The following is a 14,385-nucleotide window of genomic DNA, read 5'->3' as shown; positions in this document are numbered from 1 at the left end:
GAATGGGAAACTTGAGATAATTTCACACCCAATATTGATCTGTTCCTCCTCTGAGATTCGCCAACCTGTGTCCGGCAAGTTAACGATACATGTTTTACTTTTATTGTTACCCGTGTTTTAAATGTAGATTTGTCTTCCGTTCTTAAGGAAAATATTAAGTTCCTCAAAGGCAGGCCTCGCCCTCTGCGTGTCTTTTCATCACCCTGCAACCCCCGGCTCCTTCACGTGCTTGATTGTTGTGAGAAATTGATGCAGACAGGACATGGGCTTAAGGTTTTCTTTTTTAATTATTATGTTTTTTTTATAGTAGGTGAAATGGGGTTGTCAAGCAACTAGATAGTCCATAGGACTGTGGGAGAGATGTTCAAGGACCCTGAGATCATGCTGTTTAAACTCTTAACCCTTAAAAAAGTACTTACATTGTTTTTATTTATTTATTTATTTTTTGAGAGAGAGTGTGCACGAGCTGGGGGGTAGGGATGTAGGGAGAGAGAGCCTCAGCCCTTTGTGGGGCTTGATCTCATGACCCTGAGGTCATCACCTGAGCCCAAATCAAGAGTCGGACGCTCAGCCGACTGAGCGCCTCATGCACCCCCACCTTAAAAAACAATCTTAAAGATTCATTAAAGCAGATTTTCTAGGGATCAGTCACAAAGACCAGACATGTGTTTCCCTTCCTTTAGGTACTTTGCATGTTTGCAAAGAGTAGGCTGCATTGAACAAAATAAGAAAGAGAAGGGAAGGTGTTCCACGAGTGCTCTTGGACTGACCCGAGCTAGCCCAGGTTCGTGGCGTTTCACTGCGCTTGTCCAGTGCTTTTTCTTCATCTCTTGAGGTGGTCATAGGATTTTTATCTTCCATGCTGTTAAAGTGGTGTACCACTCATTTTTTGATTGCACAGTACCAGTTGTAAATGCAAACAGAAGAGCAATTAACCCACATGCAGAATCCTCAAAATGATGCCAGTCGTATTTTCTAGCTCATACGTGCACATGCTTTCTCTTCTTCCCACCGCCATGAAACCTGTGCCCAGAACTACCTCAACTGTGTCTGCGCCTGACTGGCACACCGTAGGGCTTTGCAGTCGCCGCTGCCTGTGCATCTCTGATCACCGCGCTGGTCTGAGCTTGCTTCTGCTCTCACTGACCTCCCCCGGGTCTCAGGTCCTCCGGAATGCTGGGCTCCTCGGCCACGGTGAACAGTGTGCAGACAGAGCAGCAAGGGACAGCAGAGGAGTGTAGGGCGAGCAAGCTTGTGTGTCTCCTTCCTGGTCCCATGCTTCTGCACGTACGAAGCTCAAGTTCAAAGACAAGCTCCCGAGAGTTTCAGAGGTGTGGAGTGTACGGCAGAGCATTGAAACAGCCACGGGCCCTTCTGAGCTTGGGGCCTGGTGTCTAGTGGTCTCGTCCCTGCCTGCTGAGCTCACCTCCAAGGCCCAATATTCTAAAGTAAACGTTTCAGCCCTGCCGAGGATGTTGATTGTTGTGCGGGTCCCGGGTTCCGATGACCCAACCCGGGTTTCAGACGGAGTATGTCAAAGCCTAAAGGTTAAACTCATTCGTTCTGCGTGATCGCTGACATGTGCGGTTTGTGACTGTAGATGTACTCCTGATTTTTTTTTTTAACATCGACATTGTTGAGAGTGGTACTAGCTGTAAAGAAGTTAGCCTTCATCTGGAGGAAATTGTTCCATTTGGATAACAGAGTGGATTTTTGTGATGCTTCTTACAAAGAATATCCTCATCATTGTCAAAATGGTGCCCCGATGATGTTTTTTTTTGGGGGGGTCCCCTGCACCGCCACAGTATACTCCCCCTGGAGCTCATCTACCTCCAGGCTCCCGGGGAGGGAGACAGGACTTTGGGTGCGCCAATCAGAACCGGCTGCAGTGATTGATTTGGGGATGGGTATGTGTGTGACCCGTGAGGGCCAGGGAGATGCCCTGCGGGCTTCCTCCTTGCGGTGTGGTCTTGTTGGATGGGAGGAAGGAAGACGGGAGGCTCAGTGATGCTGTTGATGCTGTGCCGTGCATACTGAGAATGAAACCGGCTCCATGGAAGGGAGCGGAGCGGCAGATGAAAGTGCATCTTAAAAAACTACTTTTAAAATTTACTTTCAGTATAATTGGCTCTTTTTGGCATATAGTTCTATGAGTTTTTGACACCTGCAGAGCTTTGTGTAAGTGCCACCACAGCCAGGATCCAAGACTGTTCCGTTACCCTCACCCCCAGTCCTTAAAATTTTTTTTTTTTCTATAGTCAGACCTCCCCAGCCTGTAACTCCTAGCAGTCTATGACCTAGTCTCCATCCTTCTAGTCGAGGTTTTTCCAGAACCTCACATAAGTGGAATCCCACGGTAGGTAGCTTTTCGTGGTTGCCTTCTTTCATTCAGCAGAATGTATTTAAAATGCATCCACGTGTATCCACCCTTTGTTCTCCTTCCTTGCTGAGTACTATTCCGTTCCATGGAGGTACCATTTGTTCACCCACTCTCTAGCTAAAGACATCTGGTTAGATGCGGAATCTAGCCAGACCTGAGGCTAGCCCACTCTTGGACTTCCCAGCTCGGACTGCCATTAAATTCTGATTTTGTTTAGACTTGGTATGGTTCTCTGTGACCTGAAAGAATCACTATTTTCCCTCTTTTTTTTTTTTTTTTTTTTTTAATGAGAAGGAGAGAGAACGCATGTGAAGGAAGGCAGGGGAGGGGGGCAGAGGGAGAGGAAGAGAGAATCTCAAGGACTCATTGCAGAGCCAGAAGAGGGGCTCGATCTCACGACCCAGCAATCATGACCAGAGCTGAAATCAAGAGTCAGATGCTTCACTGACTGAACCACCCAGGCGCCCCCAAGAATCATGTTGGATATCAACAATGACCAGATATAGAGAAGTCAGGTCTGAACAAGTGAAAAGTCCAAAGCACATGGGCTCCCCATGGGACATTCCTGTAAATGGAGTTATACAGTGATAAGTCACATGCTGAGTTTCCCTCGTGGTGGCAGGGAGGGTGGCAGGAGATGACCCCCCATTTGACAGAGAGGGAAATTGAATCTCAGAGAGATGAAGTGACTTGTCTGGGTACATCAGTTGAGCCGTTGGCAGGCCTGAGGGCCTAGCCCAGCTGTCCCTTCGCCTCTAGTGAGCCTCCGTGGCCTCCCCCACAGACAGGGGCTGAGCTGTCAGCATCACTTAGTGAATTTCCCTTTTTTATTTAAACAATCTCGGAGGTGTCCAATTTAGAATAAATATAAATGGAAATCAGAACAAGGTCATCAACATTTCCTACTGTTTAACAGCTGACGGTGCCTATAGGAGGTCAAAATTACTGTCACTAAGATCTATGTAATCCGTTTAATAATGCTCTTTCTACATCTGGTGCCCACGGAAATCTCTCACATTGGTTTTACAGCCCCTCACTCCGTTCCTCTGAACATCTTTCTCCTCCGCGCTAACAAAAGCCCGTTTCCATGAAGGAAGAGGTGTGTGATTTGTCCTATGTTTTTGCCAGGGCAGGCTCGCAGCTGTTGGAGTTGTTAGCCCAGACCACGTGGTCTTGATGCAGTGTTGCTAGTGGCTGTCATTTACAAACGTCGCAGTGGCTCAGCACACTGGGTGGTTCCTTGCTCACATCCAGTGTGGGTGCTCACGCTCGGCAGGCTCTCCTCCAGGTGGAGATGCAGGGGCCCAGGCTTCTTCCAGCTCATAGCTCCGTCACCACCTGGGGACTCAGACTCCTCCTCTCCCTGCTGGAAGGTGAAAGATAACAGTTTTGGCTTCACAGTAATATGTAATACCTATATTTCATTGGCCAGAACTCGTGCCATGGCCCCTGGATGTAGAAGAAACTGGGACAATTCCTGGCCAAGCAGCCACATGGACTGCTATGGAGAGAAGGGCTTCTCTTTTCTTCTTCTTCTTCTTCTTTTTTTTTGACAGCCATCTCTCCCACAGATGTGATGCCTCATTGTCTAGACTAAAGCTGCTCACCCCTCGCTCCCCTGCTCCACCTTCCAACACTGTTCAATGCTGCCCTCCCCTGCTTGGCTAGTGTCAGATGTGAGCAGACAAAGCCTGCTCATTGTCACAGCCCTGAGTGCATATGGGAAAAATAAAATGATACGGCATAACTTCCAAAGAGAGGCACTAGTCTTCCATCTCTCTGTGTCTTTGATCTTCCTCCCCAAAGCCAGCCGTGGCCCACCATTTCTGCTTCCAGTTCTACTGCTGATTATTTCAATCACTGTACATACTACTCCACCTTTATGCCTTGCGTTAACACAAGTAATGCGTTTAGACAGCAATGCTTTCTAAAGAGAGGAGGACTAAGCTCATGTACACCCCTTCCTACTCTGTTTTCTTCACAGTTCACATTGTATTTGGCTGCGGGTGACAGAAATCTCTGGCCCCAGGGGCTTAGGCAAGTAGGAGCTTATTTTATTTTGTTTATTCGTTTATCTCGTGTTGTGGTTAGCTCCTTCTGACTTCCCATGTGACCTTCTCCGTGTGTAACTTTGGTTCCCATTGTTGCACGGCGGCTGTCCGCTTACATCCCCTCTCAGGATGAGGGCACCAGCACCCACCACACTTGAATGACTGACATTTATCTCGAGGGTTAATGCGGTCTCCTCAGAGAAGGGTTGAGTTTTGACTGGAGATAAGTATTCTGCCTTTTCTCAGGGAGGGGACGGTAGGAGAGAAGGGCTTCTCTTTTCTTCTTCTTCTTCTTCTTTTTTTTTTGACAGCCATCTCTCCCACAGATGTGATGCCTCATTGTCTAGACGTCCCATCTACAGAGTTTAGTTACTCCCCTATTTTTCAGCCCTCCCCCCCCCCCATCCTTGCTGTGTGTGCCAACATCGAGTCTGGGTCCTGGTGGGCAGAGTAGCCCAGAACCTGTCTGCAGCACTCACAGAATGTTCTAGCCCAAGGATCCGTCTGCTGTCTTGCCCTTCAGTGCATTCTCATCCACTTGTCTTCCAGAAACTTGTTGAAATACTTTTTCTTCAGATGGCCTTCCTTCATTTCTCTAGATAATAGGTTTATTCCTCCTTTGTACTTTTATGTTTTTATTTCTGTGGGGCTTCTGTGGAGATGGGGGGAAATGTGTTCGGTCTACCACTTGAAATCAAATTCTGTATCTTTCTTTCTAAGGGAAAAATGTCAATATTTCCCTTAGCTTGAGTAAGCACAACATGTTCATTCTACAAGAGTTGAAAACACATAGAAAAATATATCAGAAATTTGAAAGGCATTCATAACCCCCATATGCAGGAGCCTTGCCTCCAGGTAAGAGTCGGCTTAAGTTCTGGCATGGGAGCTGACAAAATGATTCTACAGTTAGCATGGAAGGCAAAACATAGGGAAGTCCAGCTAATAGAAATTTGATATAAAATAGTAACCTGGTGTGAGCTTCCAGGACCTCCTTAACAAAGAACCACAAACTGAGTGGCTTCAGCAACAGGAGTTTATTTCCTCACAACTCTGCAGGCCAGATGCCCCAAATCCTGGTGTCCACAGGTTGATTTCTTCCGAGGCTTCTCTGCTCGCATGGTAGACGGCTTCTCCTGTGTTTCCACACGCATGGGCGCCTGCACACGACCCTGTCCTTATGAAGACACCCCTCGTGCTGGATTAGCCCCTGCCCTGTGGCCTCATTTGAGCTCAGTTACCTTTGTAAAGGCTTCATCCCACAACCCCCCTCTCCCGCTAAACTGTGAAGTCAAAGAGAATACTACCACTGGCTGATTCAGTGTACCCAGTGTACACTACTGCTGTCAGAGTCTCCCTTCACATCATGCACCTAGAGATGGCAGGCGGATTCAGGACTTAAATGTAGTACCTGAAATCCGCAAAGAGGGGATAGCTATAATCTTGCTACCAAAAAAAGAAAAAAGGAAAAAAAATTCAAGCTCCTTCACATACCATCACCCTCTGAGATGAGTTAGCTTGACTGTAGAGATGATTTCATTGCAATATGTCTATCTGTGTATCGAATCATCCAAGTGTGCATCTGAAATATATATAATTTTTAATTGTCGAAGATTCCTCAATAAAAAAAATTCAGTGTAAAAATGTGGACCCACACATGTGTCTACATGCCCCCACCCACAGAAAACTAGGTGAAAGCATCTGTGAGTGTGTATTTGATCTTGGGACATGGGGAGGGCTTTCTAGGCATAAAGGGAGTGGTGCACATCATGAGTGAAAAGACTGATACCCTCCCTTCTCTTTTAAATATTGTGCGTTAGCCTTTGTCTCTGTAGAATATTTGTACCCCCAGCTTTTGCCTGAGGATATAATCTCCAGTGTTGTACCCTCTACCTCTTTCTAGGCCCTCAGCTGGTCTGGGAAGGAAGCCTGTTCAAGGAGAGAGATGAAAAGGGTAGGATTTTTTTTTTTTTTTTTTTGTAAGGTGCTGTGCTACCCTGCAGGGTCCCTTCAGGGGCACCCCACAGAGGAATCTCTCTCAGAGCCAGAAAAAGCTTTGCTTCTGGCTTTCATCTTATGGATAGCGTCCAACTGATGATCTCATCTTGTGCTTTGAGAGCCGGCCAGTTCAGAGGCACATTGGCAGTTCCTCTGAGTCATGGCTCGAGCTCTCCTGGGATAGATGTTGCTTGCCGAGCTTTCCCGTGGCAGCAGAATGTGGTGGCTGGGACCCTGAGCTCTGCCCGGGGCTAGCCAGCTTGCACAGAATCCCACCTCTGCTGCTTACTGGCTGTGGGATCTTAGGTAGGTCACAGAACCACCCCCTGCATGCCTCAGTTTCCCCACCTACGGGTGGGGACAATACTCAAATCCTCCTAACCAAACGATTGAGAAGACGAAGGGTCGCTCCCTGTAAGGTGGTACGTTGCAAGGATTATGTAAGTGGTGACGTTTCTATATTTTATGTTTTCCTCTTGCTGTAATTTATAGTCCTAGCTAATCCTTAATGAACTTGTTGGCGTATGACCCAACACTTGCCCCCCAAGGCAATGGATGACTTGATTTTTGGGTAGACACAAAGCAGCTCCTGTCTCCTCCGTGGTATCATTGCTGTTCAGTGGAGTCATCTAGGGAACACAGAGACAATCAGCCCCGCCTGAGACCATCTAAATCAAATTGGTGGGTATGATTTGATTCATACCCACCAGGGATGATTCTTATGTTTCCTACCCTGTGTATCTCCTGCACAGCCAGGGTTGAGAATTACCAGGTGTTAGGGCCATACTTCCACAGATCAGTGAGGAATGTGTCTTGCTGGTGTTTTTCAAAGACTTTGGCCACCTGGCCCCCTAGAAAGAAAGCTTCCTACACCTGGCTGTGCAGGCCTGGCTTTTCTTGTGGGAATTAGAAAAAGAGATTCAGCTGCAGAAATGTCCAGGCCATTACCCTTTGGTAGGTGACTGGTCGCCACAAGATTGGTAACTAGCTACTAGCTGGGCTGGCGATGTTAGTGAACTCCACCAGGGTTCCCCTCTCCATGCCCTGTGCCCTGTGGATTGCTTCATTCTCGAAGGTTTCCCACCCAAGCCATACAGCATCCCTCCCGCACACCTTGTGTTCTCGATGAACCTGAGCTTGACTCTCCTTCTGGCTCATAAGCAGCACAGTGATCAAAGTGCTGTTCATCTGGGCCTCCTAAGACTCCTTCATTTCATGCTCTCAGGGCCTGCCTCCTCCTCTGGATGGGGTGGTGAATCTCTCGGAAGCCAGCAGACTGAATAGGGGCTCCTTAGTTCGGGCCATATGGTCTACCTGCCAAGAGGAAAAAGAATGGGGCCACTATATGACGCCTGGGGATGAGAGGGACGGGTGGTAGCTGCTCAGGCCATGGGCGTATTTTTCAGCACACAGTCCCATGGCTTTATAAAATACTCCTAAATTCCGATATCATATTTTGTTGCAACCTGGTTCGAGGACAAAATGAGGCCCTGACAGCTGATGTTTATGGCTTCCTATATAAGCTCTCAGACAGAATTTGTACTGCATTTTGCTTGAGTTATGGTGGGGCAGGATTGTAAACCTCACACTGTTATTTCAGATAAAATGCAGGCTTTGGCCACAATAAACAAGAGAGGAGGCACAGCTTTAAATTTCTTGTAAATCAATTTTTGAGTTGCATAAAATATTGACAAATGATTAAAAAAAATGAACTGATGCACAATGAAAACAGGGCATATTAGACTCTGCATAATTTTAATTTCCTTTTCCACATTTATAAATAAGTCAGAATTTAAACATTGCCTTGGGGTTCCCCTGCATTTTGTCAGAAGGTGAAATTGGGCCCCACCTCTTCCCAGGTCTGGTCGGCTGGGCGCCCATTTTGCTCCGCTGAAGGGTGCTATCATGCTGCTCGAGGCAGATGTTCCCTTGTTGCCAATTATTTCATGGTCAGATTCTCCTAGAATTGCAATTCCTGGTTTGGAGAGGGGAAATAAACCAACAGAAAAACTAATCTAAATTTCATATGGGATGGCGCTTCTGCATAGCTTGACATTGTCAAAATACAAATTGCCCCTTGGTGGCGGCAGTAGCCAAAACTTTTCTTTAGATGAGGCTAATTCTTCAAAATCATTTCTGCGCTCCCCACCCCCGGGTTCCCCCCAAATCCTACCCAACTCATAGGATACATTCTGGAGGAAATGTGTGTCTGTATGATGAAAGTCAATATATAGTATGTATAGTATAGGATGTATTTTGTGCTTATGTGTATATATTTTAAACAGATTGGGGATAGTTTAAATAGAGTTTCGATGTCTGCTGCTTCCCCACCATGTCGTAAGCATTTTCTCACGATCCTCAATGTTTGTCGAAGTCATGGTGCAGTTGACGGCTCAGGGTCACACACACAGTAGGGTTTTCCTCATTTACTCAGTCGCTTCCCTCGCGGTGGGCTTTTAGGTTGCTTCTGGCATGTTGGCTTGATAAATCACGCTTGTGACGAACCTCCTTGTCCATTGGTCTCCTTCCTGGTCTCTGGATTATTTCCTGAGCTTGACTGCTAGGTGGGGAATTCGGGGATGGACATTTTTAAAGGTGTTAATGTTCGGTTCCCTCATTGCTTCATGTATGCTAGATGGGCCAGCTCCTTGGGGGCAGAAATCACATCTGTCCTGTCCCCGTGATAGCCCTATGTGCCACAGTGCTGGAAATAAGACGAATGAGTGGTAAATATAGCTAGATAGATAATCGGAGGAGTGGATGGGTAATAACCCTGCTTCTCCAATAATTAATCTGACAAGGACTGGCCGTATTGGTGACACTTGAAAAGATCCTTCCTCCCTCCCTTCCGTCCTTCCTTCCTTGAGATATTGACATATAAAACGTGTATATATTTAAGAGGTACAGTCTGATGTTTTGATACAAGTACTCATGTCTCCATAATCACAACCCAGCTAATTAACATATTCCTTACTTCTACCTAGCTACCATTTGTGTGCGTGTGTGTGTGTGTGTGTGTGTGTTTCGATTTAATTGAAAATCCATCCTCTTAGCACATTACAGCATATAATACAGGCTGGTTAACTATGTCACGTGCCCGGCCTTAGCTGTCCAGAGATTATTCATCTTGCATGATCGAAACTTTGTAGCCTTTGACCAACACCTTCCCACTCCCCCTCCCCAACCGCAGACCCTGGCAATCACCATCCTGCTCTCTGCTTCTAAGAATCTGGCTATTTTAGGTTCCACATGCTAGTGAGATCATGCAGTATTTTGTGGTGAACTTGCTTTCTGAACACCTTCTCGGAGCAATGATGCATCGGGCCCTCTATGATTGTATCTTACCCCAATCTCCTAATTACAATTTTGTCATCCTCTGGGCAAGGAGAGCTTTGGACAAGGAAACCTCAAGGACAGCCCTGAAAAGGGGCCCCCCAAATTAAATCAATAGAGAAGTACTTTTTGCAGAATTTGTAATGGCTATGGAAAAAAAACCAAAAAACAAAACCTTGCCAGGAGTTAGGGTCTATGGTTTGGTATATATTTGCCTTTTATGCTCTAGCAGTGCTGCATCTCAGACACTGCTGCCTGGTTGCATTTCTTCTTGTGCCGGCTCTAGGGTTGGAGATTTATTATTTCGGGACAGGGAAGGAGCCTTGTGTGTTCTTAGCCTGATTTGCCAACCCTGGTTCCTGGTGGGCTCTCTTTAGTTTGAAAATGCTTGTTGGGTCTGTGTTTTCCTGCTTGAAAGAAACACGCACATACATATATGTATACCAAAACACATCTACACGTTTATGTATATATTTTAAGTAACAAAATAATATGTAGTTGTAAAAGTTTAAAGAAAGTAGAAATGTAGATGTCAAAAAGTGAAACCCTTTCTCTTTGGTTCTATAGACACACAAACATAATTACATGTACATTTATATACACATACCTATGGAACCTTAAAAAATCTAAGTAGGATTATAGAGGATACATTTATAATTTATAATTTTTTAAAAAGATTTTATTTATTTGATAGAGAGAGATCATAAGTAGGCAGAGAGGCAGGCAGAGAGAGAGGAAGAAGCAGGCTCCCCACCAAGCAGAGAGCCTGATGTGGGGCTCGATCCCAGGACCCTGAGATCATGACCTGAGCCAAAGGCAGAGGCTTAACCCACTGAGCCACCCAGGTGCCCATATAATTTATATTTTTTTATACTTAGTGGCATATTGTGAACATTTTTTCAAGTATGTCCATGTAGCTCCATTTCATTTTTCTTACAGCTGCCTGTAATCCCACTGTACAAACATATAGTTTATCTGGTCTCCTTTTGATAAACCTTTAGAATGTTTCAACCAGAAATAGTAATGCTAGTAACAATAGCACGACTGGTGGATATTTACGGGTGTGTCAGAACTGTTCTGAAAGCTTTGTATTACTAACTCATTACTCCTTACAATAACCCAATAAGGTAGAAGTTACATTTACATCCTACGCTACATGAGGATGTTTGAAGCTCAGAGAGGTTAAAGTAGCTCGCTTGAGTGGCTCGGTTAGGAAGCCACAGAGCGGGATTCTGGCTCTCACATGTGCGCTCCCAAGTTCGTGTGCAATTCAACAATGATGCTGCGGGGAACGTCCTTGTAGATGGATCAGTCCCTGTGCACTCCTGCTAAGATTTCAGAAGGCAAGCTTTGTAGACGTGGGGACCCCGAGCCATGGCTTCACCCTCCTTTCAATCAGAATCACAGAGATGTCTGAATGTCTTTGTAGACACCGCGTCTGGGAGGGACAGGATGAAGTGTAACTATCTAACAAGGAAGCAGTAGCAAGTCCTGTACGATGGCACAATGCTGGCTTGGGTGGTCTTTGCAGGCAGGCAGCCTCCTCTCTGTGGGGCAACGTAGCGAAGAGGGCTGTGATCCCCTGAACTTGGGTCTTTGGAGAGCAGGTGGAGAGGATGTTTTCCCTTGGGCAGGGTGGGGGGGACTGTGCACACACAGACTATTGGATCAGTGGTAAATGAGCTCCTGCCCACTCCACAGTGGCTGGTTTGGAAGATTCCCATAGAACCCTGTGCTGAGGTCAGGGGAGGCCCAGTGTGGCCGGGAGTGGTTTGCTGGGGTGGTGCGTGCAGACTGCACTGTGTTGGTGTCTGGCTTTGCAGGGCCTGCCCTTTATTTTTCCTTTCCTTTCCTTTCTCACGCAGAGACGGAGAGCCGAGGGATCGTGGATAGTCTGCAGAGGTTTTCCTCACTCCCCGCCTATCTGCCCACAAGCTTCCACATCGCCGACGCGGAGGAGGCCTTCTTCCTTAAGGAAGCCAACCAGGACGTCACGAGGAACTCCAGTCTGCAGGCGCGGGTGGAGTCATTCTTCATCTACCGGGCCAGGACCCCCCCGACCATCAATGCCAGCTATGGCCCATTTTCAGCGGAGAAGACAATCCCCCAGGAGCTCTTGTTGACTTCCCCAGCCTTTGGAAATGTGGAGAAGTTTCCCTTCAACTGGAAGCTGAAATCCCACATCCTGGACAGCTCCATCTACTCCAACAGACCCAAAGTGCAGACCTTGTTTTACATCACCGGGATGGACTGGAACGACAGTGACCCCGAGGAAAATCTACCGTGTGTCAAGATGTTTGCCTTCCCCGAGGCCAGGGAAGTGGCGGCCAGCTGTCGGCTGCAAGGGGACCCGGGGCTGTGTGTGGCTGAGCTGGAGCTGCTGCCTGAGTGGTTCAGCTCTGGGCTGGACCTGGAGCCCGAGGAGGAGATCCCGGCCATCCTGGGGGGCACCGCGATGGAGCTCTTCTTCACGCTCTACCCGGCTGACCAGGCTGGCCAGTGTCCACTGGAGGAGGAGGGCAAATGGGAGAACAACATCCACTCCGGCCAGGACAGCCCCCAGCAGGTGCCTCCAGCCCGGGAGAGGATTGGGAGTGTGGTGGTCTACCCAACTCAAGACGATCTGAAGTGGTCCCTGGTGAACCTGGATGAGAACGTTGTCATCTCAGTACCCCTGAACCTCATCCGGGAAGGGGACACGGCCACCTTTTTGGTCTCTCTGACCAGCAGCTCTGTGGCAGACCACTTCACTCTTAGGTAAGTGGCTTTGCTGGGTTGGGTGGAATAGAAATCAGCTTTTGGTCATCAGTGAATTATGTGGTATTGCTGATCTGTGGAGTATCCCATGTTGAGGGGAAACTGACAAACATGGGATAGAGACCCATGCAAGATGGCACAGTCGAGAAACAGGGTATTAGGGCATGGGCCCTGGGCATCTATATTCTCTAAAATCTCCCCAAGTCATTCTGTTGTGAAGCTAGGATCAGGAACAAGTGCTCTGAGAGCAGCTTTTTGGGCTGACAGGTAAGCTCTCCAGTGACACTCTGAACCCATCACTGCCGGCCTGGACTTGCTGCCTGTAAGTTGAAACTTTGTGAATGAATTCCACTTTCCAACTACAGGAAAGAGCCTTCCAAGACAATGTCTCTGACCACTCAGGTTTTCATCAAAGTGAAGAATCCGTAAAGAATCCTTTAGTAAAGTAAATCAGCCGTCTCTGTATGACAAAGATGCAGCTTTAGGGTTGGAAAACGTGCTTTACTAGTCTGTGCTGGGGGGCATACCTGCATTTAGCTTATTTTTCTCACAAAACTTTGCAGTGGGATGCAGCAGTGGCTTTGCCCATAGCAGCTGTGTGCCCTGAGGCAAGTCATCTAACCTCTCTGGGCTTCTGTTCCCTCATGGGTGAATGGGAATTACGATGGGCTGTATGTCTTGGGTTGCTGTGAGGATCAGTCAACTTGGTGAAGGTCTTGGAACAGCATCATCCCCGAGTGTTGGCCTGTGGTTGTTTTCCCAGCTCTCAGATGCTGAGGTGGTGGGGCCGTGTAAGTGAGCCTTGTTTTTCTGGTTGCAGGTGAGAAGGCGGAATTAATTATAAGCCCAGTGTAGTTCCTTTGATTCTGAGGGAGGCCGATGTGCCAGAAAGTGTGTTTGTTTGGGGCCTGCGATAGTTTACTGAGGCTCCGGCAGATCCCAAGTAGGTTTCGAAGCCAGCAGGAAGCCCAGTTCCCCTTTGAAGCCTCTGGAGTTAGTTTTGGTGATAACTGAGCCAGAACTCAGTTTGGACCCAGCTTTGTGCTAATCACTCTAGTGGTGGGGTTGGGGTGGTCCAAAGCCCTGTTCTTGCTCTGCAGAGATTCCTCCCATAGAAGGCAGCACCAGATGCTTGCTCTAGACCAAGAATGGCAAAAGTATGGATTCTGCACTCATAGCACTGAGCCTGCCTTCTGCATGGACGGACATTATTAATCTACTGCAGCGCTTCAGCGGTCCCTCTGCCGTGGCAGACATCGTTAATCGACTGCAGTGCTCTAGCACTCCCTGTGCCACGGCAGACATCGTTAATCAGTTATAGCATTGAGCTCAGGACTCCTGGCAGCCCCTACATGTCCCTGTGCGATGGCGTGGTTGACACTTAACTTATTCGCCACCCTTGGGGTAGAGAGAACATTGCTGGGTGAGAAGTTTGGGGAAAGGGAGAACAGACGGTCTGGTGGTCAGGGAAGTGCTGCAGCCTGGTTGGAAAAGGCGTTTGGGGCCAGGGAAATGGTCTAAATGGTACTAGCTAACTTTCACCGAAGACCGAGAATGGTCCAGGCCACGTTTCGAAGTTGTTCACATGCAGGAAGTCCCTGAGTTCCAGCAATGAACAGCCCGAGGCGGGGAGCACTACTATTATCCTTATTTTTCTGAGGCACGGAGCGGTTCCGGAGCTTGCCCAAGGCCGCACAGCTCGGGAGCCGGCGTTGTGCACGCAGGCGGTCCGGCTCTGGGAAGGCTCTAGGGGCCCTTCATTCTCTCGCAGCCCCTTTCCTGGCTGGAGGAGAGGAGGGGCAGCTGCGGCACCCAGGCTGCGCGCGCCCAGCAGCCCTGCCAGGGCGTGGAGCCTAATTTAGGGAGGGG

The 14,385-nt window shown here is 47.8% G+C and overlaps 1 protein-coding gene across 2 annotated transcripts in view; it reads left to right on the top strand.

The window, feature by feature from the left end:
* LOC101687323 (transmembrane protein 132B) overlaps window positions 1-14,385 on the top strand; it is a 353,637-nt gene that overhangs the window by 130,434 nt on the left and 208,818 nt on the right. For both annotated transcript variants that reach the window (XR_006604769.1, XM_045073646.1), the window contains exon 2: window positions 11,625-12,516. Coding sequence is in view for 1 of the 2 variants with exons in the window: in XM_045073646.1 (XP_044929581.1) it covers window positions 11,625-12,516 (892 nt within the window). In the remaining variant the exon portion in view is untranslated. The remainder of the gene's footprint in view (window positions 1-11,624; window positions 12,517-14,385) is intronic.

This window comes from Mustela putorius, unplaced genomic scaffold, assembly GCF_011764305.1.
Source record: "Mustela putorius furo isolate JIRA1106 unplaced genomic scaffold, ASM1176430v1.1 tig00537248_pilon_pilon_pilon, whole genome shotgun sequence".
Lineage (NCBI taxonomy): Eukaryota > Metazoa > Chordata > Mammalia > Carnivora > Mustelidae > Mustela > Mustela putorius.
Note: the sequence above shows the minus strand (reverse complement) of the source record. Positions and strands in the feature narration are given on the sequence as shown.